The sequence below is a fragment of the Rhinoderma darwinii genome, chromosome 4, assembly GCF_050947455.1.
Source record: "Rhinoderma darwinii isolate aRhiDar2 chromosome 4, aRhiDar2.hap1, whole genome shotgun sequence".
Taxonomy (NCBI): Eukaryota; Metazoa; Chordata; class Amphibia; order Anura; family Rhinodermatidae; genus Rhinoderma; species Rhinoderma darwinii.
Genome location: NC_134690.1, coordinates 138,733,908 through 138,760,260, shown reverse-complemented (window position 1 = coordinate 138,760,260; position 26,353 = coordinate 138,733,908). Strand labels below are relative to the sequence as shown.

At 42.5% G+C, this 26,353-nt stretch overlaps 1 protein-coding gene across 14 annotated transcripts in view; it reads left to right on the top strand.

The window, feature by feature from the left end:
• TNIK (TRAF2 and NCK interacting kinase) overlaps window positions 1-26,353 on the top strand; it is a 286,263-nt gene that overhangs the window by 55,553 nt on the left and 204,357 nt on the right. For all 14 annotated transcript variants that reach the window (XM_075861602.1, XM_075861604.1, XM_075861603.1 and 11 more), the window contains exon 2: window positions 365-430. In XM_075861602.1, coding sequence (XP_075717717.1) covers window positions 365-430 — 66 coding nt within the window. The remainder of the gene's footprint in view (window positions 1-364; window positions 431-26,353) is intronic.

Below are 26,353 nucleotides of genomic sequence, written 5' to 3'. Positions count from 1 at the left end.
CTAATTTGTGACTTTTCAACGCCAAAAAAAAGGTGTAAAGCTGTTTATAAATTTTGCCCTTTGTGTCAAAATGTAGTCCCAAGTGACGGCCTGGTGTTCATGGCTACAGGGGAGGGGATTGTTCAAAAGCATATATCCATAAGCATTGCATGTATCCATAGGAAACTATGTATATATTTTATATGGAAGAATATATACACAATCCATCCCCCCATGCAACTCTCCAGCCCCCAGGATAAGCAATTTAATTCATAGTATATTGGAGTATTGCATTATTATGAAGTACGATATGTCTGGGGTTGTATGGACATTACTATATTTAGTGCATGTTTTCTTTAACTTTATTTATTATTATTTTTTTTAGGATCCTGCAGGAATTTTTGAACTAGTAGAACTTGTTGGAAATGGAACATATGGACAGGTTTACAAGGTAAGATACCTCTGCAAATTCTTCTAAGATGTCAAAAGATACATGATGAAAGAAAGATTAATGTTGTCCTTAGCTTTGCATTTTTTTAAATCTGTTTATTCCATCTATTACATTTCACAAAAACAGAGATTTAGCATTCCTTTAGTCAAGTTTAGGAGTTCAGGTTTGAATGGAGTTAGTGAAGCTTCACCTTCAGACATGTCTCATATCTCAGAAGATGTCGTACTTGGAAGCCTGTGCCCTGGAACCATCATGGATCTCTATATTAAAGGGGCTGTGGCTCTACTCTGTCTGTCCTTGGAAATCCCCCATTTACTTTAATGGCATTGTAATGTGCATGCAGCTCTTTTAGCCTAAATAGCATCTGACACCTTACAGTGCTCTATTATAGGCCCGCTAAAGGGAATTTGCTGTATGAAATCACTAGTTTTTAAAAGAATCTGGGTATGCGGAAGGAGCGCAACCATGAGCCCCCGAGAGGGTTCACAAAGCCTCCTTCCGTTCGTTGCACCCATGGACTCCTCTTCAACAGGCCATGTTGAGCTGTAATTTCTGCCTTGTCAGAGCAAACATTTTTACCACTGAAAATAAATGCTAAATTACAATATATTATGTAATTTTAGAAGTGATCTTTATAAAACATTCAATTTAAAGCCTGGCTGAACAATGTACAGAACACAGTTAACAATAGAGCTGAAAAGACTTGCAGTGTCTTATTTGTTCAGAACAAAGGAAAGTGACATCAGAACACGATCTCGCACTTTTATTTAAAGCCTGTACAGATTGCAGTTGGGCTACAATAGATTCCCTTATTATTTCAGCATGGGTTTCACAGCAGTCCCTTGTGCTCCATGAGTCCAAGCGATGCTAATAATCCAATGACACACAACACGTGTTCTGTATTGTTCTTTCCATTACAACTGGAACATAAACCCTTTTGAAATATTTTTGAATGGAAATGACCATGTTCACGTAGCTCGAATTCACAAGGGCCACCTATACAAATAATTCTATACAAAGTGTCAGTCATTAAAACAGTTGGCCAGAATTACTGAAAAAAATGGAAAAGTTATTATTCTTGTATTACTCATAACCAGCACATGGCTTTATAGACCCAGATAATCATAGCCATTGGATGCATCTGATGAATTTGGTCATTGCTGATGGAATCTTGTCTGGTTTAGATCATCATGGACAACAGCATGTAACCTGGAATATGAAAGCATTAAGACTTTCTAGTTAATAGTGTTCCATGGACATGCTAAATCTACTATATTGCGATATCCAAATTCCTTCTCTGAGGCTATAGAACGCTAGAAGGAATAAATCCTCAACATTTCTGTTTTAGACCACATACAGAACATCTCATTTACCTTGTGTAATAAACCGCATCCAATACCCACACAAGACGGAGTTCATATCTGTAGATTGAGATTTTGAGGTCAAGGGTCAGTTAGGTAAGTTAAGGAGCAGTATTAAAGTCTTTTCTCAATAGGACTTTTAATAAAGAAGTTCTGATGAGTCACATTTTATTAAATCTGAATATAGAGGAGTGCCGCAAGCTACTGTAGAGTCATTCAAAGTGCAGATCATAACCACTCTGTACAATTTAACTCCTCACACTGACTTTTCTATGGCCTCTGAAGTCTTTGGTTTTATTTAAATTGGAGTGTCATGATCTGGACCTGATTCTTGACCCATATCAGGGGCTTCAGGTGTTTGTTCTCACACCTGCTATCAGGGAGCCAGCGACAAGCTTCTCTCCCATTGGTAAATTGTTTAACCTGCAATCTTGCGGCAGTTTTAGTGAAAATTGTGGCAAGAAAACACAAATTAATCGCGACATGTGAACACAGCCTTAAATTGCTCCTTTGCAGGTCCAGAATATGAGCGCAGTTTACAGCAACCAGTATTCTGTAAATGGAATACCTTAAGCAGAAATGCTGTCTTGATGCCCAATAGCATATTACAACAGTGATTAAACAATGCCTGTATTCCATGTGCCAGATCTGTTGGGAAGAAACCAGGATATCGTGCCACTACCCTGCCCTATTACTGACATAGCTCCCTGTTCAATGTATCATTACATTAGATAATTGATCATAATATAGTCTCCTAATGTTATGTCAAATGGCTTTTTCAGTATTTTTTTTTGTCCACCATATCTCATGCTATAAATTAATTTGTATCCGCTATGTAGAACCTATTCTACAGCACTTCTGTTGAAGTTTTTGTCTGTTGTCGTATTTTGTTGCTTCTTCGGTGTACTCCTTTCTGTAAGTATTTTCTTGTTTAACTTTGTACCATGAGTGATCTCGTATATCCTGACAGTCACACTATAAATAAATCAATCACGCTACGTATGAGTATTGGTAGGATTGTTATCAGTGGAGCAAACGAATTTGTCAAAACGCTTCTTGTAAGATTTAAAATGTACTTCCACGATGAACGAAGGATTTCCATTTGCTATACGAACAGTGTGAGAGTAGAGAGATTGTTTTGTTATATCCAAGGTTTTCCTAGAGTCCTCCTTAGGCAAGTTGAAACTTTAACATATTTTCTTGGCATTAAAACTATTTGCATTCCAATCTAGAACATGTTTGCATTATTTCTATACACTGTTTCCACATCGCTAGGTAATCCTCCATAAAGTATAATCTGTATCTTCCCCACCCGTGATGCTCTGTATCTTATTACATATGTTGTCAAAGATTCAAGCAGTTTTTTCAGAAGTTATCCGTTCATTCAGAGCTGAAGGATTAATGAGAAAACACGTCAAGTAGGCCGGGTTACCAACCCATTTTATTTAGGTCTATGTAATGACGGGGAAGGGAAACAGACAGGTGAGCCCTAATCTACCCGCCACTCAGTCCCTGCATACTTGCAACGGCCCGTCCTAGGCGACGGCGTACAACTGGGCGACGGTCCCTACGCTCAATAAGTGCACGACAGACAAACAGACAAGGGTACACAGAAGCTAAGGGAAATGGGGCAGTTGCCCACGGCAACACCGTGAGCAACAAGAGTAGTGAACGAGCCGAGTCAAACCAGGAGTGTACGAGGTACCAAACGCAGAGCAGGAGAGTAGTCAGTAAGCCAGGGTCAATATGAAGCAGGGACAAATAGTTCAAGCAGCAGCAGCAGAGCCAGGGAACAGGAGAATCACAGGCAAAGGAGGAGCAGGAAGTGAAGGTATAAATAGACAGAGGGCGGGAGCTAGCTCCGTCTGGCAAGGCTGTGTTAGGCTCTCCCACTCCTCAGCCTCCCAGCCTGATTGGTAGAAGGAGGGGTCACTCGATCAGACTTAGGAGCAGGTGCAGACTGACTAACCACGGGCGTCGACACAGAAGCTGTGTCTGGCAGATCCTTTACAGCCTACATGTATATTCACATCTGCCTTCTGTTTCCCGTTGTACTGCTCCATCATAGGTGCAGAACAACAAGAAAAACGGAAGCTCCGGATTCATTACATGACCGAAACCAATGGCGCCTGAGATGCAGACAGGCGAGTACAAATCTCGGCTGTTTCCATCATTCCCATATACTATAAATAGAGCAGCAGTGCACATGTGCGGTCACCGCTCAATTCAAACTCTTTCTCACTGCGTTCAGGCAGTGAGTAGAAACAGGGGTCGGGACCCCCGTTCTAGAGATTGGTTGGGTCCCAGTTATGGGGCAGCCAGCGATCATACGTTTATCCTGTGGATAGGTGATAAATGTACTTTGTGGGAAAACCTCTAAAAGCAATACAGTATCGCCGCGCCCATAAAAGTCTTAACTAACAAAAATCACATTAATTAACACACTGGCGATACAATGTAGGTAAAAGGAAAAATCACAATGCAAGCATTGAAGTTTTTTGGTCACCTCGCTTCTCCCTCCCCCCCCCCAAAAAAAAGGTTCAAAAAGTTGTATGTACCCCAAAATAGTACCAATATAAACTACAGCTCGCCCCGCAAAAAACAAGCCTGTCCATCGACAGAAAAATAAAAAGTTATGGCTCCCAGAATATGGGGACATAAATCTTTTTTTTTTTTTTAAATAGTTTTTCTTTTTTAAAAGTAGTTCATTATGAAAATACAATATACATTTGATATTGTCGTAATCGTATTGGCCTGAAGAATAAATTTAGCATGTGGTTTTTACTGCATGGCGAACGCCATATGTACGAAACCCAAGGAACACTGGAGGAATCGCTGTCTTGTTTAGGGCCTGTTCACATCACCGTTTGCTTTCCGTTCCGGGGTTCCGTCAGAGGTTTCTGTCGGGTGAACCCCGCAACGGAAAGTCAAACTGAAACCACAGCTTCCGTTTTCGTCACCATTGACATCAATGGTGAAGGAAACATTGCTAATGGTTTCCGTTCGTCACCATTCCGGCAGGTTTCCGTTTTTCCGACGGAATCAATAGCGCAGTCGACTCCGCTATTGATTTAGTCGTTAAAATGGACGGAAACGGAAGCTGTGGTTTCAGTTTGACTTTCCTTTGCGGGGTTCACCCGACGGAAACCTCCAACGGAACCCCGGAACGGAAAGCCAACGCTGATGTGAACAGGCCCTTACCCATTCTACTACACACAGAATTTTGTTTTTTTAGTTTCCCAGTCTATTATATGGTAAATTAAATGATCCATTAAAAACTACAACTAGCCCTGCAAAAAAACAAGCCCTTATTATCTTATGTTATGTCTGTGGAAAAATAAAAAAGGAATGGGTCTTAAAATGCAACGATGGAAAAATAAAAATGAAAACGCAAGAATTGGCTGTCTCTCTAAGGGGTTAAAGAAGCATTCCCAGCTAAAATGTTCTATTTGTAATTGAGGTGACATAAATGATACTGTGCTTAGAAAACTCTCCCACGTCTTTTTCTTGTAGTTTCAGCCTCTGTTCTGGGTTGCCGTTCGGTCTGTCACGTTAGAGTCGTTCTCTATTCATTCCTATGTGAGCCTGGATGTGAGTCTTATAGGAATGAATAGAGAGACTGACTTCCTGTCCACACGGCAGATTCTGTAAGATTTCGTTATTTAGAGCGTGGGTCATGTGACATAACGACAACCCGGATCACAGGCTACAGGTGAGCTTTATAACCATCGTATAATTTCTGCCACCTCTATTACAAACTGGGGCCAAAACATTTTTGCTGGTAGTGCTTCTTTAAGTCCTCTATGTTGCCAGGTCGGGCCTCCATTGAGTGGACTTTTTTTTCCAGCAAATCCCACAAATGCTCCGTTGGATTGAGATCTGGGGATTTGGTGGCCACGTTAACACCTTGAATTCTTTGACACTTTGAAAAAAAAAACAAAAAACAGAAATTGTTTGAGGATCATGACAATGTGGCAGGGCATATTATCCTGCTGAGGAAGGCCACTGCTATTCGGGAATACTGGTGCCATGAATAGGTGTATATGCTATGCAGCAATGTTTGGTACGTGTCAGAGTAACATCCACATTAATGCCAGGACCCAAGATTTACCAGCAGAACATTGCCCAGAGCATCACACTGCCTCCCCTGGCTTGCCGCCTTCCCATGGTGCATCCTGGTGTCATCTCTTTCCCCAAGCTGCCCACCCGACTATCCACATAATGTGAAAGAAAATGTGACTCTTCAGACCATGTCACCTTCTTCCATTGCTCCATGGTCCAGCTCTGATGTTCACTTGTAGGGGCTGTTGGCGGTTGACAGGATTCAGCATGGGCACTCTAAGCAGTCTGTGGCTACATAGGCCCAAATGCAGCAAACTGTGACACACTGTGTGTTCTGACACCTTTCGATCATAGCCAGAATGAACATTTTCAGCAATTTGTTCTACAGTATCTCTTCAGTAGGATTGAATCAGGCGGGTTAGCCTTTGCTCCCCATGCCTTGCGCGCTCATGACCCTGTCGCTGGTTCACCGGTTGTCCTTTCCCAGACCACTTTTGGTAGGTACTAACCACTGCATACTGGAAACACCCCACAAGACTTGCCATTTTGGAAATGCCCTGGACAAGTCATCTAGCCATCACAATGTGGCCCATACAATTACGCTTGCCTGTCTTTCTTGCTTCCAATACATCCGCTTCGGGAGCTGACTGTTCACCTGCTGCTGAATATGACTCACTTGACATCTGCCATTGTAACGAGATAATCAATGCTATTCACTTCATCGGTCAGTGTTTTTAATGTTATGGCTAATTTGGTATATATCCCCTAATGTTTTGTCCATGTTTTTCTAAGCAAATCTGTCACCTTTAATATTAATATATTCTGTCTCATTAAGAGTTTACACACAGAGTGATTAAAAAAAAAAATCCCTAGCGAGTCGCTTGACTGGATCATTTTTAAAGTGGTTTTCCACCTAAGAACATTTATCGCTTATCCAGAGAATAGGTAACAAATGTCTGATCAATGGAGGTCCTTCTGACAACTCTCGCCTATCTCCATCAATCTCAGAAAGTAAATGGAGTGGTGGCCGAGCATGTGCAGTACCGCTCCATTCACATGGGGGACTCGGAAGCCTGTTCTCGTGGGGGTCGGACCCCCAACGATCCAAAATTTATCACCTACCCTTTGAATAGGTGATACATTTTGTTTATGAAAAACCCGTTTAACCCCTTAAATTGAGTTGCCATACTATTATGATAATTTTCAAAGACTGTGGTGTGGAAAAAGTCTGTAGAGTATCTTGGCACTATAGAAATACAGAGTACTATAGGAGAAGCTTCGCAAGAAGACATTGCTTCATCTCTAGAGCCTGTCCAATATTAAAGGGGTATTACATGTTATGGGACCCGTACCTATCTCTAAAATGGGGTCCCCTGGCCACTAATTTACAACATGCTGGGTTTTTCGGAAACAACCTAGAGCATTTTGCTACGCTTTTTCCGTAACTCTAAAGAGCGATAAATGTCTGAGATGGGAATACCCCTTTAAGGTATTTTAAATGATGGGACCCATTGCATACTTGTTAAAGGGACTGAAAATGCTGCTGTGTATATTATGTAAGGGAACAAGGAGAGGATAAATATTACGCAGTCAAATTAGCAGGTGACAATCACTTTAAGCAAAAGTTTTGTAGGGAATACTGTAGGCTGTCATGACCGTAAAAAGGAGACTATGTCACTGCTTTTCTAATATTTAATTAAGACAACAGTTAAAGGGGTCTTTAACGTCCTTAGATTAGGCCATTAATATTTGATCGGTGGGGGTCCAGCTTCCAGGACACATTCCAAGCAGCACATTTAAGGATAGGCTATCAATGTTTAAAGCGCGCCTAAAATTTTAGGTTACTTTTTTTTTTTTTAGAATAAGCTGTCCTGTATATACATGAGGAATAACACTATTTCTGGCCATTTTATAACTTGTATTTAGCTTTTTTTTTAGCAGTTTTCCCCAGCTCTATCTCTAATTCTCAGTTGTCTCCGAGCTAGTGAGCGGTACCTAACTGCTATCATGACTTCTTCTATACACTGCACATAGAGAAGGGGTGTTTCCTGCTCACTTTACTCTGTCACATATATAGAATCTGCTACAGCAACATGATGGAGATTATACAGCAGTAATGAGTAGTGTAGCTGAGAATTCAGCACTGGGGTGACATAGAAGACTTACCAGCAGCCTGTGTCTACTCACTCTGCTCCTGCTTAATCCGCTAGCACTCTGTGAGGAATCCTGGCAGTAGGTGTTCAATTTACCTGCAGTGCCACTGCAGGGGAAATGAAGCATTACACAGTGCCTATTTAGGTCAATGGGTTGTCTGTAATACAGGACAGGTCCTCCTGAGCAAGAGATTCTCTTTGTGACTGCTCTCCACTGTGGCCAAGAAACAAGGATCCTGATTTTTTTTCTAACACTGCTTTATATTTTATTTGAATGGTTTCCATGGAAACTGCTCTTTTGCTAAAATTTTGAGTGTTTTGAAATTCATTGATATCCACTTATGAATGGGAAGCTTTACCACAAGCAGATGGGCTTTTCAGGTTTAACTAAAAGAATAATAAGACAAATGTATTCTGTAAATAAAAAATATATATTTTCTTTAGTGGAAAGAAATAGTCACATTATTTTTAGGGAGTGGAAACTGTCCATTTTCTATTTACATCTACAAAGTGGTACTGGGCCGTTCATTTGGAAAGGTCAGAATCATGATTGATCCTATGGGAGCCTCGTTCTGGCTGCCATAGGAATGCATTAAGAGCCTAAGTTCTGGTTCTCTCAAAAGCACAGCGATACCAGACCGCTTGGAGGCAAGATCACATGAGCAGCACTTGCCCCAGAAAAAGACTAGATGCACGGATCGGTAAGTATCTCGACACACAGCACCCCACTGAATCACCAATGTACAAATGGAGGGGAAAATAATAAAAAAAATTATTATATATATATATATATATATATATATATATATATATACAGTATCTTGTGAATGCATTCACCCCTCTTGTTGTTGTTTTTCCTATTTTGTGGCATTACAACCTTGAATTAAAATGGATTTTTGGGGACTTTATACCATTTCTTATACACAACATGTCTACCACTTTGAAGGTGCAAAAGGGTCCCAGCTCTGGGATCTGCACCTATATTGGCAACTGGGGTCTCCCCATCCCCAATCCACCTGGTTCAGCGGCCGCTTGCCGCAGAGACTAGTGAAGGGAGGGTTGCGTGTTACTCTCTCCATTCTTTAATGGGAGTTACGGAAACAGCTGAACAAGCGTTGCTTGGCGGTTTCCCTCACCTAACATACAACAGTATGGAGAGAGACGCCTGGATTCTGCGGCAACCGCACTAGGCGAAACGGGGGTCTAGAAACCCCCGTTGTCTATATATAGTGGATATAAAAAGTGTACACACCCCTGTTAAAATGCTAGGTTTTTCTCATTTAGAAAAAAATCAGTCCAAGATGAATCATTTCAGAACTTTTGTATTGAAAAACAAACTGAAATCTTTCAGGGTGTAAAAATAAAGAACGAAAATAATGTGGTTGCATAAATATGCACTCCCTTAAACTAATACTTTATTGAATTAACATTTGACTTTATGACAGCATTCAGTCTTTTTGGGTAGAATTCTATCAGCGTGGCACGTCCTGACTTGGCAATTGTTGCCCACTCTTCCTTGCAAAAGCGCTCCAAATCTGTCAGATTGCGAGGGCATTTCCTGTGTACAGCCCTCTTCATGTCACCCCACAGGTTTTCAATGGGATTCAGGTCTGGGCTCTGGCTGGGCCATTCCAAAACTTTGATCTTCTGGTAAAGACATTCTTTTGTTGATTTGGAGGTTCTGCTTTGGGTTGTTGTCGTGCTGAAAGGTGAAATTCCTCTTCATTTTCAGCTTTTTAGCAGAGGCCTGCAGGTTTTGTTCCAATATTGACTGATATTTGGAACTGTTCATAACTCCCTCCACCTTGACTAAAGCCCCAGTTCCAGCTGCAGAAAAACAGACCCAAAGCATAATGCTGCCTCCACCATGCTTCACTGTGGGTATGGTGTACTTTTGGTGATGTGCAGTGTTGGCTTTGTACCAAACATACCTTTTGGAATTATGTCCAAAAAGTTCAACCTTGGTCTCATCAGACCATAACACGTTTTCCCACATGCTTTTGGCAGACTTGATGTAGGTCAGGCAAAACATAGCCAGGCTTGGATGTTCTTCTTTGTTAGAAAAGGCTTCCGTCTTGCCACCCTACCCCACAGCCCACACATATGAAGAAAATGGGAAATTGTTGTCACATGTACCACACAACCAGTACCTGCCAGAAAGTTCTGCAGCTCCTTTAATGTTGGTAGTAGGGATGCACGATGCATTGTTACTTTGATACTGTTTCGATACCGTGCACCCTCAAACGGTTCAATACTTCGATACGAAGCTGTGCGGCCGCACAGCTAAGTATAGTAACATATGAATGTAGTTGGAGCGGGGCTGCGGGTGTGTAATACAGCCATTGCCCCGCTCCTGAGTCAGCTTGATGTAATGCGACAAGCGCTGCACTAATGATTGCCGGCACTGAAGACAGAACATGGCAGGCGCACTACAAAACACCCCCATGTTCTGTCTTCAGTGTCGGCGCCGCCGCTCATTAGTGCAGCGCCGGCCGCATCACCTTGTGCTGACCGTGCGCGCTCACTTAGGGCATGTTCACATGGCAGCATCCATTACGGTTGAAATCACGGAGCTGTTTTCAGGCCAAAACAGCTCCTGAATTTCAGACGTAATGGCATGTTGCCTGCGTTTTTCGCTGCGTCCATTACGGATGTAATTGGAGCTGATTTTCTATGGTGCCAATGGAAAACGGCTCCAATTAAGTCCCAAGAAGTGACAGGCGTCTTTTTTACACGCCCTCTTTTGACTGCGGCACGTAAAAAAATTACCGTCGGCACAGAACATCGTAAAGCCCATTCAAATGAATGGGCAGATGTTTGCCGGCGCATTGGAGACGTATTTTCGGACGTAATTCGAGGTTAAAAAACCAGAATTACGTCCGTAAATAGGGTGTGTGAACCCAGCCTTATTGTCAGGAGCGGGGCAAAGGCTGTATTACACAGCCGCAGTCCCACTGTAACGGTGGAGATCAGAGAAAACTCTCATCTCCGTCGTTATTCCCCTGAATGCTGCGATCGACTCTGATCATAGCATTCAAGGGGTAAATGAGAAGGGGGATACCCTTTGGATCGTGTCACAGGGAATCCCTGTGACCGATCGAGGGCCATACCATATATGGGCAGACAGCCCAGGGTCCATTGAAGGACCCCAGGGCTGTCTGACCATATTTCCTGTTGTTAAGGCATACCTCACTATCAGTACACAGGCTAATGTACTGGCATATAGATATGCCAATACATTAAAGTTTAAAATGAACTATTTCCCTGGAGGAACTGGAAAGGCCGATAGGAAATATGGCAAATGAGAAGGCACCGGGTCTGGATGGTCTGCCTGGGGAAATTTATAAGGAGTATAGGGATGAACTAGCTCCAAAATTTCTAGATACTCTACTGGATAGTTTTGAAAGAGGCAAATTCCCTGATTCATTATATGAAGCAACAATGGTGGTCTTACCTAAGGAGGGGAAAGATAACCAATTACCGAAATCTTATAGACCGATATCTTTGCTGACATCGGACATTAAAATACTGGCGAAGGTCTTAGCGCAAAAGCTAAATAAGGTGGTGCAGAGGGCTGTGCATGAAGACCAATCAGGGTTCTTGCCATCCAAGTCAACGGCTGTAAATCTTAGAAGGTTATTCCTCAATCTTCAGGTAGTGCCGGATGAACCTGTGGGAAGAGCTGTGTTAACGCTGGACGCCACTAAGGCGTTTGATTGTGTGGAATCGGGGTATTTATGGAAGGTTTTGGGTAAGATGGGATTTGGTCCTAATTTTGTGAAGTGGGTTCAGTTGCTTTACGTGGCTCCTACGGCTAGAATACGGGTGAATGGAGCGCTGTCTGAACAATTTCCGTTGGCTAGGGGAACGAGTCAGGGGTGTCCATTGTCACCATTATTATTTGCTCTGGCAGTGGAACCGTTAGCTTGTGCAATAAGACAAGAAGAGCGCATAAAGGGTATGAAATACGAGGCGGTGGAGGAAAAAATATCTCTATATGCTGACGATATTCTAATATATCTGACAGACACTGAGAATACTCTTGCTTTAGTACTAGACACGATCACTAGATTTGGAGTCTTTTCTGGTTTGAATATTAACTGGAACAAGTCCGCTCTCATGTCGATTGACCCGGTTAATGGTACGGACACTGGAGTAGGGCCCCGTATTCCGGTAGTTTCAGAATTTACCTACTTAGGGGTTAGGGTGACTTCTAAGGTTAACGATTGTATGTCTTTAAATGTATTGCCACTGTTGCCCAAGCTTAAATCTAAGGTGGAGACTTGGAATAGACTTCCTCTCTCTGCTTTCTCTGCTTTGGGGAGGACTAACCTAATTAAAATGATTTTTATGCCCCAGGTACTGTACATTCTTCACAATTCCCCAGTATGGATACCCAAACATTGGTTGAGAAGATTGCATAATCTCTTTCAGGATCTGGTCTGGAAACGAGGGGTGCCTAGAATAAAATTGGAGAAACTACATTTGCCAAAAGATGAAGGGGATGTGGCTTTACCGAATTCTTGGATATATTACTTTCTAAACTTTCTAAATGCTGCTTTGAATACTTTTGGGTTTCCCTAGCCAGAGCGTCGTCTGCTCTTAGATGAAGCCCCTGACGTCACTTTCCGCTCTGGCCGGGGATTCCGCTCCTACAGGGAGCTACAGCGGCGCCATCTACAAGTGGGGGTGCCGCTATCTACATGTGGGGGTCTTATCTACATGGGGGTCAGAGGGAGCCCCTGACATCGCTGTCCATATATGGACAGTGACGTCAAGTGCTTTCCCAAGACAGGAGTCCCCAGCCAGAGATCTTGCGATGCTCTGGCCGCGAACTCCATAGATGAAAGGCCATCGGAGACACAGACAGTTGGTGATTTTACCGCCGGGTGTCAGTGGGATGAGAGGATCCTCCCTCCAAAACCACTCAGATGCGGCACTCGCTATTGAGCGCCGCATCTGAGGGGTTAAACGGGTAAGATCGATACTGATATCGATCTCGCCCGTTCGTGCAGGGATGCCCTCAGCTACCTCTGGCAGCTGAGAGCAGGGACATTTAACGGCTCCCTGCTCTGTTTGTTTATTCTGATGCAGCACCGTACAAAGGCGTATGCATCAGAATAAAGCCCATTAGTGGCCACCGTGAAAAGGCTATTGCATCAGAATAAAGCCCACTAATGACCGCAGTGAAAAGGCCTATCGGCGGTAATTAAGGGGTTACGCTAAAAAGACGTTTCCAAAACTGTGCCAAAACTAAAACTGTATCAAAAATACATTTGGGAGGAAAACAACTATAACTATAACTAAAATTTTGTTTTGTATGAGGGATTAGTTGGATGTAACCAGTATTTTATCGTTCTGAGAAGCACTTCTAGCTCCTGCGCTGCCGGTAAATATGATGTGATAACAGCAGGTTAGTCATACTGGGATATTAGTCAATAATAATAAAATAAAATATGTGGATTTCCCATGCATCTGGTTACATACAATATCAATGCCATCTAGGTCAGTCTGGTATATTCAATGAAGAGTATTGTGTAACATTTGTAGATTTTTTTTTTATTTTTTTTTTCATTTAGTTTTAGAATATATATTTCCTCATTTGTGTTTTATTTTAGTTCATTTTGGAAACAAATGTTCAAAAACTAGTAATTGACAAATGCGCAGGGTACATGAAATTCAAGAAATACAGAACATTCCTTAAACCGTCTGTTGTATTTGGCAGCAAAGCTGCAGATCCACATTGAAGGGTAAAATAATACATAATGTTCACAGGCAAAGAAGATAATTCACTGGTTTTCTTCGTATTGTAATGACTGTGTAATAACGGTGTTATTTATTGTATATATTACGTGCAGATCACACTAGATTAGCCGACGTAGTCACATTGCGGGGACCAAAAGTTGCTTCCTGGGGGCATTTACATTCCCCCAATCATTGAAAATTATGCTTATTCATGATTTAAGGGGTTTATCCATTCTTGTGTAAACAAACCTTAATTATTGTTTAATTGTATTTCATTTTCTCACCATTTTCAAGATCTCTGTTTACCCTTAGTGAATGGAAACCTTTTATTTTATATTCAGAGGCTATAAACCCCTGCTGACCTAGTCCTATTTTCATGCAGCTCTGTGTGTTCTAATGCTTAACCCCTTAGTGACCAAGCTTGTTTGGACCTTAATGACCAAGCCAAATTTGTCAAATCTGGTATGTGTGACTTTATCAGAGAATAACTCTGTGAAAGTTTTGAATATCCAAGTAATTCTGACATTGTTTTTTCGTCACATGTTGTACTTTATTTTAGTGGTAAAAGTAGACTGATACGATTTGCGGAAATAACTTAAAAAATAGAAAAATTGAAGAAATTTTGTAAAAATTATCATTTTTCCCTATTTTTAACTGCAATATGTCACATATGTACACACATACTGTACAATTTTTTTTATTAAATATATATTTCCATCTCTTTACTCTATTTTGGCAGCACTTTTGAAAAAAAAAAAATAATTTTTGAGCAATTTAGAGGACTTACAAGTTAAGTAATAATTTTATAAATTTTGTAGTACATTTTGTTTTCCTGCACCAAGCCAGGTTTTCATAGGCTCATAGGTGTCAGAATGGTGGAAACCCCCACAAGTGACCCCATTTTGAAAACTAGACCCCTTAAGGTATTTATTAAGGGGTGTTGTAAGTATTTTGACCCCACAGTTTTTTTGTAAGAATTCATGCAAAGCAGGCATAAAAAAATATAATTTAACTTTTTTCATAAAAGTATCACTTTGAAGACCGATTTCTTTGTAAAGCGACCATGAGAATGAAGAAACACACCCAAAAATCTATCACCCTGTTTCTCCTGTTTTCAAAAATGCCCCCATTGTGACCCTAATGCGTTGCCTGGACACACGACAGGGCCCGAAAGGGAGGGAGCACCCGGAGGCTTTCAGGACTCCTATTTTGCTTGAAAATGTTTTAGGCCCCACTGTACATTTGGAGAGGTTTTGAACTACCAGAACGATAGAAACTCCCCATAAACGACCCCATTTAGAAAACTAGACCCCTTAAGGTATTTATCTAGGGGTGTAGTGAGTATTTTGACCCCACAGTTTTTTGCTAAATTTAATGCATAGCAGGTGAAAAAAAAATAAAAATTCACTTTTTTCATAAAAGTATCACTTTGAAGACCGATTTCTGTGTAAAGCGAACATGAAAATGAAGAAACACACCCCAAAATCTATCACCCTGTTTCTCCTGTTTTCAAAAATACTCTCATTGTTGCCATAATCTGCTTATTAGACCTGTGGCTGGGCCAAAAAGAGAGGGAGCACCCTTTGGCTTTCAGGGCACAATTGAATAAATTCTAGGCCCCATATCATGCATTTAGAGGCATTGAGCTGCCTGAACAAAAAAAAACCACGCAGAAATGACCCCATTTTAAAAACTAAACCCCTAAAGGTATTCATCTAGTGGTGTAGTGGGCATGCGGACCAAAAATTTTTTAAATGAGGAAATAATGGGTATCATTTCAGACACTATGGGTATATAATGTTTTCTTCAAGCTTTTATTACGTTTCCACATGAAATAGAGGAGACGTGGTAGAAGGTTATTTTGTTAGAAATACGCCACATTAATAAATTTGTGCGGCACAGAATAGAAGTGAAGCCGTGTATTCATAATGGATACATGTCGCTATAGACGTATTTGCCTGTACTTATGACTATGTCTTGCTGAAGAAGCAGTTGGTGCCATTATGATGTCATTGTGGACAGAATTCTGTCCTAATATAAAATCAGTCAGAGAGGAAAAAATAAACTGTACTGGAGTGACGGGCAATATCTTCAAACAAATGGAGGAAAATGTATCCAACTATGTTGCAAACTCGAGTCTGTTCACTAGATAGAAGAACACCTGCAGGGCTGTCATGACAAGGATTTTTTTTTTCAGTGACTGGTTGTACAACGTCTCTTTAGCTCCATCAATCCTTATGAGGGACGAATGTGCCAAGTGACGCGGTACACCATAACAGGCCCCTGCCCGGCAAGGTAGGAACCGCTATGTGCACAAAACAACCAATCACCTACAGAATATATAAAAGGACAGTGTCCAAAACCATCTATAGGAACAGTAAAGGATCACTAATCCCCAAAATGATGTCAGTATTTCCAGAAGAACCGTAACAAAGCCCATGGTGTATTGATAAGGAACAGCTCAATTATTAGAGATCCTCCAAATAAAAAAAAAAGATCATGCCCGTATCACGGTACAGAATTAGGAATGTAACAGCTGTATGTGGCAGGACATAGTCATAAGAACAGTCAAAATAAAAAAATTGTGGATGTGGGATTTTGTACTGGACAATTAATTCCAGCACTTGATCACCCACAAATAAATAAAAAAAATCATAAGGGGTAAAATTAGTTTCACGGTCTGAAAAAAATGTGCTCTACAACCTCTCCCACAAGAAATAATCCCTACTTGGAAAGCCCACGAACTAAAAAGAAAATATAAAGAAATTGACTCCCTAAAAAGGCCCCCAACCCATTATTTTTTTTTGTGTTAAATTCTAGTAATTTGCAACCGTGTGAAAGGTTTCGAAACAGGGATAGTTACAAAGGGCTGGTTTTGATGGACACATGGGGCAATAAAAGCGGGTATCCCTCCTCCTGCCATGCCTGCTACATACCCGACACCTTTTTTGGGGATATTTTTGGGTCTCAGTGGAGGGAATAGGGTGTAAAAAGTGGCGCTCTGAAAGCCTGCACACATCCTCAGATTCGCAGGATTGTGCCGGTATAGTGGACTCAAAAAGGAGATGCTCAATGACCTTCTCCTGAAATTGAAGGAAAGTGAGCGTTCCTTGGGCTTTTTTGAAAATAACAAAACTGTTATAGGTAGCAACCTGGATGAGGTAGATTGCTACCTTTTTGTACCAGGCCTTATTTTTGCGCTTCACCAGGTAAGGCTGAAGCACCTGGTCGGAAAGGTCTACACCCCCCATAAATTTGTTGTAGTCTGTTACACAGACAGGTTTCTGCTTTGCAGTGGTAGCCCCCCTCTCCGTAATTGCCACAGTGGTGTCCGTGTGTACGGTGGACAGCATGTAGACATCCTTCTTGTCGGCCCACTTCACTGCAAGCAATTCCTGACTTGCAAGGGCCATGGATGTTCCCTTTCCCAAACGCCTGGACACCAACTGTTGTGGGAGTCCCACTCTGTTCTTCCGTACTGTCCCACAGGCCCCTGTATTTGCAGCATGGAGGGCTTTATAAAGGGCAACGCTGGTATAAAAATTGTCTGTATAGACGTGGTACCCCTTGTGCAGAAATGGCTCCATTAGGTTCCACACAATTTTGCCAGAGGTGCCAATAGTTTCTGGGCAGCCTGGGGTATAAATTTGGCAGTCCCTGCCTTCATAGATTTTGAAACCGCAGGTGTAACCCGTTGTGCTCTCGCAAACTTTGTACAATTTCACCCCATATCTGGCTCGTTTGGAAGGGATGAATTGACGAAAGGAAAGACGCCCTTTGAAGCTCATGAGCGATTCATCTACTGACAAATTTTTGTCAGGGGTGTACAACTTTAAAAATAAATCATTTAGAAGGGTGATTAATGGCCTTAATTTATTAAGCCGATCATAAGCTGGGTCACTTCTTGGGGGGACTTGGGAATTATCAGTAAAATGCATGAATCGCATTAGGGCCTCATAGCGGTTTCTGGACATCACTGCTGCAAATACAGGGGTAGCGTGGACAGCACTACAAGTCCAGTAGGACCGGACAGAGGGTTTTTTAACCAAACCCATATTGAGGGTAATGCCTAAAAAATTTTTGATTTCTGGGACACTTGTGGGGCTCCACATTCTGGAGTACATAGATGCAGGCTTTTGTAGAACAAACTGCCTAGCATACAGATTAGTCTGCTGGACTATCAAGTCTAGGACCGTATCACATATAAATAAATTAAAAAAATTATAGGGGGTAAAATTTTTGACGTCGACACTAATTCCTGGGGTCGCTTCAAATTGGGGTACTTGGGGGGAAAATGATAGTGCAGGATCCCACATCACGGGAGGGACTGCAACACTCGGCCCTGCACTTGACACCTCTACAGCGACTGACGTATCCACCACCATAGGACTATGGGGTTCAGCGGTGGAATTAGAATCGTCACTGTCACTGTCTGGAACAAATTCTGAAGCGGTGTCTGTTTCGCTTTCAGAAGTGTCGGAACATAGCAAGGCGTAGGCTTGCTCCGCGCTGTACATACGCTGAGACATATTTATAGATGTGTATGTATGTATATATATATATATATATATATATATATATATGCCCTATAAGTCCTAACCCTAAAGTAAACCTAAAATCCTAAAAACGACACAAATTTTTTTATTTTTTTTTATATATATATTTTTTTTATATATTTTTTTTTTTTATATAACAGACGTAAAATTAATTCTAAACGGCCCTAAACACGAACGCTAAACTAGCCCTAACCCTAAAGTAACGCTAAACTAACGGTAAACTAGCACTAACGCTAAACTAGCACTAACGCTAAACTAGCACTAACGCTAAACTAGCGCTGACGCTAATCTAGCGCTGACGCTAATATAGATTTGATATATTATATATATATATATATATATGTATGTATAAGAACGATGATTTTTTATCACTTTTTTTCTTTCTTCACAGCACAGGACTTAGACTGATTTCTCTCTCTCAGAGCAACTACAATGGGAGGAGAGAGAAACACAGCCCATGTCCTGGCTGTGTTTTGAAAATAACTGTCAGTGATCTCTGTGATAGGTTTTATCACAGAGATCACCTGATCAGGGACCAGTCACAACAGTCCCTGATTGTTGCTGTGCCAGATGACGACACAGGTAAGTTATGCAAAGCGCACTCGGGCGCCATTTTGGGGGGGGGGGGGGGAATCGGACCGTGGGGGGGGGATCGGACCGGGGGGGGGGGGATCGGACATGAAGGGGAATCGGACGGGGGGGGGGGGGGGGCGCACTATTTACCCGTTCTCTCTCCTCTCTAAGGAGTTATTCCATGAGAGGAGAGAGAAATGGCGATTATCCGCCGGTTTAGCGTGAACGCCGTGAAATAGCGATTCACGGCGATCACGTGACCAGAGACCACTCGTTATGGTCTCTGGTCGTTGCCCCGAACTCTCAGCTACCTCCGGTAGCTGAGAGAACGGAGCCCCGATCTTTAATTTCGGCGCTACTTTAGGCTAATGCGATCACGTTAAAAGGCGTCGCATTAGCCTAAAGCCCATTAGTGAGGAACGTAAAAAGGCGTACTGTTGGTCACTAAGGGGTTAAGTAAGGCTTTGTTGACATCTGCGTCAGGGCTCTGTTCCAAAGTTCCGTCGTAGCTTTCCGTCGGAACGGAGCCCTGACTGACACAAACGGAAACCAGAGGTTTCCATCACCATTGATTTTAATGGTGACGGATCTGGTGCCCATGGTTTCCGTTTGTTTCAGTTGTGCAGGGGTCCCATCGGGTTTTATTTTGACGGAATCAATAGCGTTGTCGACTATTCTATTAATTTTGTCAAGACAGCGGAACCCCTGCACAACTGAGACAAACGGAAACCATTTGCACCGGATCCGTTACCATTGAAATCAATAGTGATGGAAACCACTGATTTCCGTTTGTGTAAGTCAGGGATCCGTTCCGGCGGAAAGCTCTGGCGGAACGGAACCCTGACGCAGATGTGAACAAAGCCTAAGCGGTATCGTCCTGCTGTTTATCTTACAGAGGACTGCCTAGACTGAATTGTAAGGACCCACCAGCTGTGTGAGCAGCACTAGGTCAAGACTGGTTTTCAGAATCTGAATACATACAATTGCCTTGCTCGCGCCTTTGGCCCTGCAGCAGACGTGCCTTTACCTTCCTATGCCTCTTTATCAATCTAAATAGTCATACATCTTCTATTTGTCCCCCCTAATAAATAAGTACATATAACGGCAGAAGCCGAAAGTGCCATTAGCTTGCTCTAATTCCGTATTTCTTCTTTGCGTGAAGCTCATTTAATTCTTGTCAAAAACAGTTGGAGAAACCATCACAGGAAAGTTCTCTTCTCTAAACTGCAGTGTTAGACCGGGGCGACACATAGCGAATATGCTGCGAATTTGCAGCGTGTGTCAAAACAACACACTACTCCCCTTCCCTGGCGCTCTCATGGCAATATATGTCTGGTCCCCCATTGTATTCTGCTGCAAATTTTCCGTTCATAAATCTGGACTGAAAATCTGCAACAAATTTGCTACGTGTGAATGTCGCCTTAGGGTATGTTCTCACAGACAATATGTGCTGTAAATTTTCTGCAACAGAAAATCTGCAGCGGAATCTACGAAAAAAACGTTGATAAATCAGTCACACAAAACCGCAAATACTGCGATTTTGCTGCACATATTGCTGCAGAAACGGCTGCGGACATCGATGCAGATTATCCGCAACGGTTTTTCCTGCGATTTAGTGTGAAGCATTGATTATAGCAAACATATGTGCACCTGCGGAATCCCAATGGTTTTTACAGCGTACAATCCGCATCAAAACTCTTTATTCTACCTGTTCATGTCTATGGCCCAAACACGCAGCATCTCCGCTCAGAATATGCAGCTTAAAGAGGCTCTGTCACCAGATTTTCAAACCCCTATCTCGTATTGCAGCAGATAGGCGCTGCAATGTAGATTCCAGTAACGTTTTTTTTTTCAAAAACGAGCATTTTTGGCCAAGTTATGACCATTTTTATATTTATGCAAATGAGCCTTTCTTAAGTACAACTGGGCGTGTTTAAAGTTATGTACACGTGGGCGTGTATTATGTGTGTACATCTGGGCGTTTTTACTTGTTTTACTAGCTGGGCGTTGTGAATAGAAGTGTATGATGCTGACGAATCAGCATCATCCACTTCTCTTCGTTACCACCCAGCTTCTGGAAGTGCACAGACACACAGCGTGTTCTCGAGAGATCACGCTGTGACGTCACTTCCTGCCCCAGGTCCTGCATCGTGTCAGACGAGCGAGGACACATCGGCACCAGGCGACAGAGGCTACATCGACTTACCTGCAAACGCCGATGCTGCTGCAGAATCAACTGTAGCCTCTGTCGCCTGGTGCCGATGTGTCCTCGCTCGTCCGACACGATGCAGGACCTGGGGCAGGAAGTGACGTGTCACAGCGTGATCTCTCGAGAACACGCTGTGTGTATGTGCACTGCCAGAAGCTGGGTGGTAACGAAGAGAAGTGGATGATACTTCTATTCACAACGCCCAGCTAGTAAAAGAAGTAAAAACGCCCAGATGTACATACACTATACACGCCCAGTTGTACATAACTTTAAACACGCCCAGTTGTACTTAAAGAGGCTCTGTCACCAGATTTTGCAACCCCTATCTGCTATTGCAGCAGATCGGCGCTGCAATGTAGATTACAGTAACGTTTTTATTTTTAAAAAACGAGCATTTTTGGCCAAGTTATGACCATTTTTGTAGTTATGCAAATGAGGCTTGCAAAAGTCCAAGTGGGTGTGTTTAAAAGTCCAAGTGGGCGTGTATTATGTGCGTACATCGGGGCGTTTTTAATACTTTTACTAGCTGGGCGCTCTGAAGAGAAGTAACATCCTCTTCTCTTCAGAACGCCCAGCTTCTGACAGTGCAGATCTGTGACGTCACTCACAGGTCCTGCATCGTGTCGGACACATCGGCACCAGAGGCTACAGTTGATTCTGCTTCAGCATCAGCGTTTGCAGGTAAGATCGACTTACCTGCAAACGCTGATGCTGCTGCAGAATCATCTGTAGCCTCTGGTGCCGATGTGTCCTCGCTCGTCTGACACGATGCAGGACCTGTGAGTGATGTCACAGATCTGCACTGTCAGAAGCTGGGCGTTCTGAAGAGAAGAGGATGTTACTTCTCTTCAGAGCGCCCAGCTAGTAAAAGTATTAAAAACGCCCCGATGTACGCACATAATACACGCCCACTTGGACTTTTACTTTTAAACACACCCACTTGGACTTTTGCAAGCCTCATTTGCATAACTACAAAAATGGTCATAACTTGGCCAAAAATGCTCGTTTTTAAAAAATAAAAACGTTACTGTAATCTACATTGCAGCGCCTATCTGCTGCAATAGCAGATAGGGGTTGCAAAATCTGGTGACAGAGCCTCTTTAAGAAAGGCTCATTTGCATAAATATAAAAATGCTCATAACTTGGCCAAAAATGCTCGTTTTTGAGAAAGAAAAACGTTACTGTAATCTACATTGCAGCGCCGATCTGCTGCAATAGGAGATAGGGGTTTGAAAATCTGGTGACAGAGCCTCTTTAAATAAAAATGCTCCGGATTTGAAAGCCGCATCACAGACGTAATCGCTGTGATTCCGCTGCAAAAGTCGCAACACTTGGCTTTCTGCAACAGAAAATCAACAAAAACGCAGTTCTGGAAGCTTCTGGCAGCAATTCTTTTGCCAGGGTTTCCATTATTTTCAACAGAAGAAGGCAGACCAACAGCTTTATATAGTGTGGTAAGGGTCACATTTTCTTTTTATAAAGTTAAATTCATTTGTGTCTTAAATTGATTGAGTGCAGGAGACAACCTCTGCCCATATGTACCCTCTGGCGGTCCTGGTCGCCCAGTAACCTGATGCCGGAGAAGCCATTTAATAATGCACTTTGAGGCATAACTCGAATTCACTTTAACGTAGTGACGTTCATGATGCATTTCTGTATTTTTTCTCTTTTAGATGTTAAAGTTTACTTTGTTGTTTTCTGTGTTATAGTTTTATGAACATTTAGCTGTTAAAATGTTGGGTGGTATGATAGCCGTGACCTATATCTTTCATAATCTGAATCTTGTGCCTGTGGGACTTGATACATGTGGTACTTTCTCTCTGAAATTCATTTATTATGCTCCAACAGACTATCTTTCCAGCCATAAGCTATGCACAGATTTGGAAAGCAAATCTTTAAAGGGGCCCTAAACTTTGAGATAAATGGAATAAATCGACAAGAAAATACTTATTTGGTAGTCCGCAAATGCTTCCACCAGCTCCAAAAATAAACAGAGTTGATCAAATCTGACAAAGAAATTGGGGCCTTCACACTCTGGTTCTCTAGATTGGCTAGTGTGGAAGGATGTTGGGCTTGTTTAAGTTTTTGCTATAAAATACAAGGGTGTAGTAGTTGCATTGAGAGTGATCATTTACTAAAAAGGTGCCAATTGAGCTTTTTATTTCTTTGTTTTCAAGTTGTTGCATGTATGTCAGGGCTTAATGGGGTTTTCCAGTACCCAAAAATTGATGCTCTATCTTCAGGATAGGCCATCAATATGTGATCGGTCGGGGTCCGACTCCCCGCACCCCTGACGATCAGCTGTTTTGAAGGGGCCACAGTGCTCGTACGAGCGCTGCTTCCCCTTCATTACGGTCTCTGCTTACGCTGTGAATTGTGACACACTTGTAGCGGCGGTTCACAGTATTACAACCTTCTCCTATTCACTACAATGGGAGAAGGCTGTAGTACTGTGAACCGTTGCTACAGGTATGCCGGCGATTCACAGCGTGAGCAGTAGGAATGAAGGGAAAGCAGGACTCGTACGAGCACTGCATCCCCTTCAAAACAGCTGATCGGCGGTGTGTCGGTAGTCGGACCCCGACCAATTTCATATAGTGTTGGCCTAAAATATGCCTTTCATTTTTTGGGACTGGAAAACCCCTTTAACCTATCCTAGGAGCCAGGTAGTCAATGCGCCTAGAAATTTGGTGCTGATGTCTAATTTATTTTTTACATTTTCTATTGAGGTTTGTGGAAGGTCTTATTGTCTATTGTGGCTACTAAACTCTACATCAGGGGTGGACAGATTACTGTACTAATATACTAACATACTATACTATATTATATATATTACTGCATATTGTTTACACGCACTTTTACAATATCAAGGTGATACAATATCCACATGGTTTTAACTACACATTCATGTCCTCCATACTGACATTCCTCCCTGGTGAAACTGGAGTGTAGTCTGCTGTGTTGTATGGAATAGCGCGGTAGACTATGCTATTCCATACAGTTGAAAAAAGTATACGGACTTATACCAGCTAGACGAAGTTCAAAAGGACTCTCGATTTGGCCTCCGTCAGGTGAATGGGGGTGGGGGTGGGGGACTACAGCTACATTTGGCATACGCCAAGTAGACCCTGTAAAGGCAGTGTGAATTCAGCCTAAAATGACAAGCAATCGAAGCAAATGAACAAACAATGAGACAAATATTGAGGAAATTAAATAAACAACAACCCCCTATGTAAATTTGAGCTTGTCGCGTAACCAGTCAGTATGTAAAGTGCAATGCATGTTGCCGCGTGGTCCCGTTCATCTTCATTTTTCGAGGTCTTATCTCAATGGTACTGTAGTCTTAAAGCTTAAAGAGGCTCTGTCACCAGATTTTGCAACCCCTATCTGCTATTGCAGCAGATAGGCGCTGCAATGTAGATTACAGTAACGTTTTTATTTTTAAAAAAACGAGCATTTTTGGCCAAGTTATGACCATTTTCGTATTTATGCAAATGAGGCTTGCAAAAGTCCAAGTGGGCGTGTTTAAAAGTAAAAGTCCAAGTGGGCGTGTATTATGTGCGTACATCGGGGCGTGTTTACTACTTTTACTAGCTGGGCGTTCTGATGAGAAGTATCATCCACTTCTCTTCAGAACGCCCAGCTTCTGGCAGTGCAGACACAGCCGTGTTCTCGAGAGATCACGCTGTGTCGTCACTCAGAACGCCCAACTAGTAAAAGTAGTAAACACGCCCCGATGTTACACATAATACACGCCCAGTTGGACTTTTACTTTTCAACACGCCCAGTTGTACTTTTGCAAGCCTCATTTGCATAAATACGAAAATGGTCATAACTTGCTTGTTTTTTAAAAATAAAAACGTTACTCTTATCTACGTTGCAGCGCCTATCTGCTGCAATAGCTGATAGGGGTTGCAAAATCTGGTGACAGAGCCTCTTTAAGAGCCAATCATAGAAGTCTTAAAGGGGTTATCTTCATGAGACAACCCCTTTAACTTAATGTTAGTCCTAATGCTGTATTAGTTACTGTCTGTATGTCTCTTTTTACATTGTGGTAAAGGAAACTGTCACTAGGATAGAAGCCACTAAACCACCAGTATGCCGCTATGTAGCTGGGGTTTAGTGTTCCAAACCAACCTGCCCAGATCGAAACCGGCCATTTAGCCAATAGTTGGTAAAATAATCTACACGTTACTGATATCCGTCTGGGAGAGGAGTCCATGGCATGTAGCAGAGTCGCTTTAATGCCGCTCTCAGACTGATCTCCGTAACGTGTAAGTTATTTCACTATTGCTTAAACGGCCGCTAAACCCCAACTTCATAACAACATGCTGGTGGTTTAGTGGCTTTAAAGTTAATGACTGGTTCCCTATAAACATCATCTGTCTGAAGATGAGCTTGACAGATCTATTTTGTGACTCTTGATCTTGATGTTCCTTTAGCCATTTTCTACTCTTTTATAATAGCAGTTGGTCAGTGACTAAAGAACCTATTAGACAGAGCGATTATCCAGGGGCGTAGCTAGGGGGGGGCAGGCGGGGCATGTGCCCCGGGCACAACCCGGAGGATAGGGAAGGGGGGGGCGCCGAAGAGCAGCTGATCGCTGCTGACAGGCACCCCGTATGTAGGACACCTGCAGCAGCTTAGGAAGAGCCAGGACATTACGGCGTTCTGACCGGGGTCTGTGACGGCCAGGGAGTGGACCAGTCCAGTCACCTGACCTCACGTCAGTGACATGAGGTCAGATGACTCAGGTCAGGGGACAGGTCCACTCCCGTGCTGCAGCCTCCCTGCATCTGCCTCTACTCTGTGCTCTGTCGAGAAGCAGAGAGGAAGCTCCGCCCACAGCCCGTCCTGACCTGTCAGCAAGGAGACATGGTGAGTGTCTGTGTATGTGTAGTGTGTAATGTGTATCTCTGAGTTTGTATGTGTATATGTTAGTGTGTGTGTGTGTGTGTGTGTGTGTCTGTGTCTCTGCATGTGTTTGTCTCTTACATCTACTACATTATCTGTACTCAGAGAGTTATCTCTGTGTTATCTGTGGTGTTACATAGGACTGCAGATAACACTACTACATTATCTGTACTCAGAGAGATATGACTGTTATCTGTGGTGTTACATAGGACTGCAGGGAACATCTACTACATTATCTGTACTGTGTGCTAAATTACAATCAGCTCTGCTACACAGTATAGATAATGTAGTAGATGTTACCTGCAGTCCTATGTAACTTCACAGATAACACAGTGATATCTCTCTGAGTA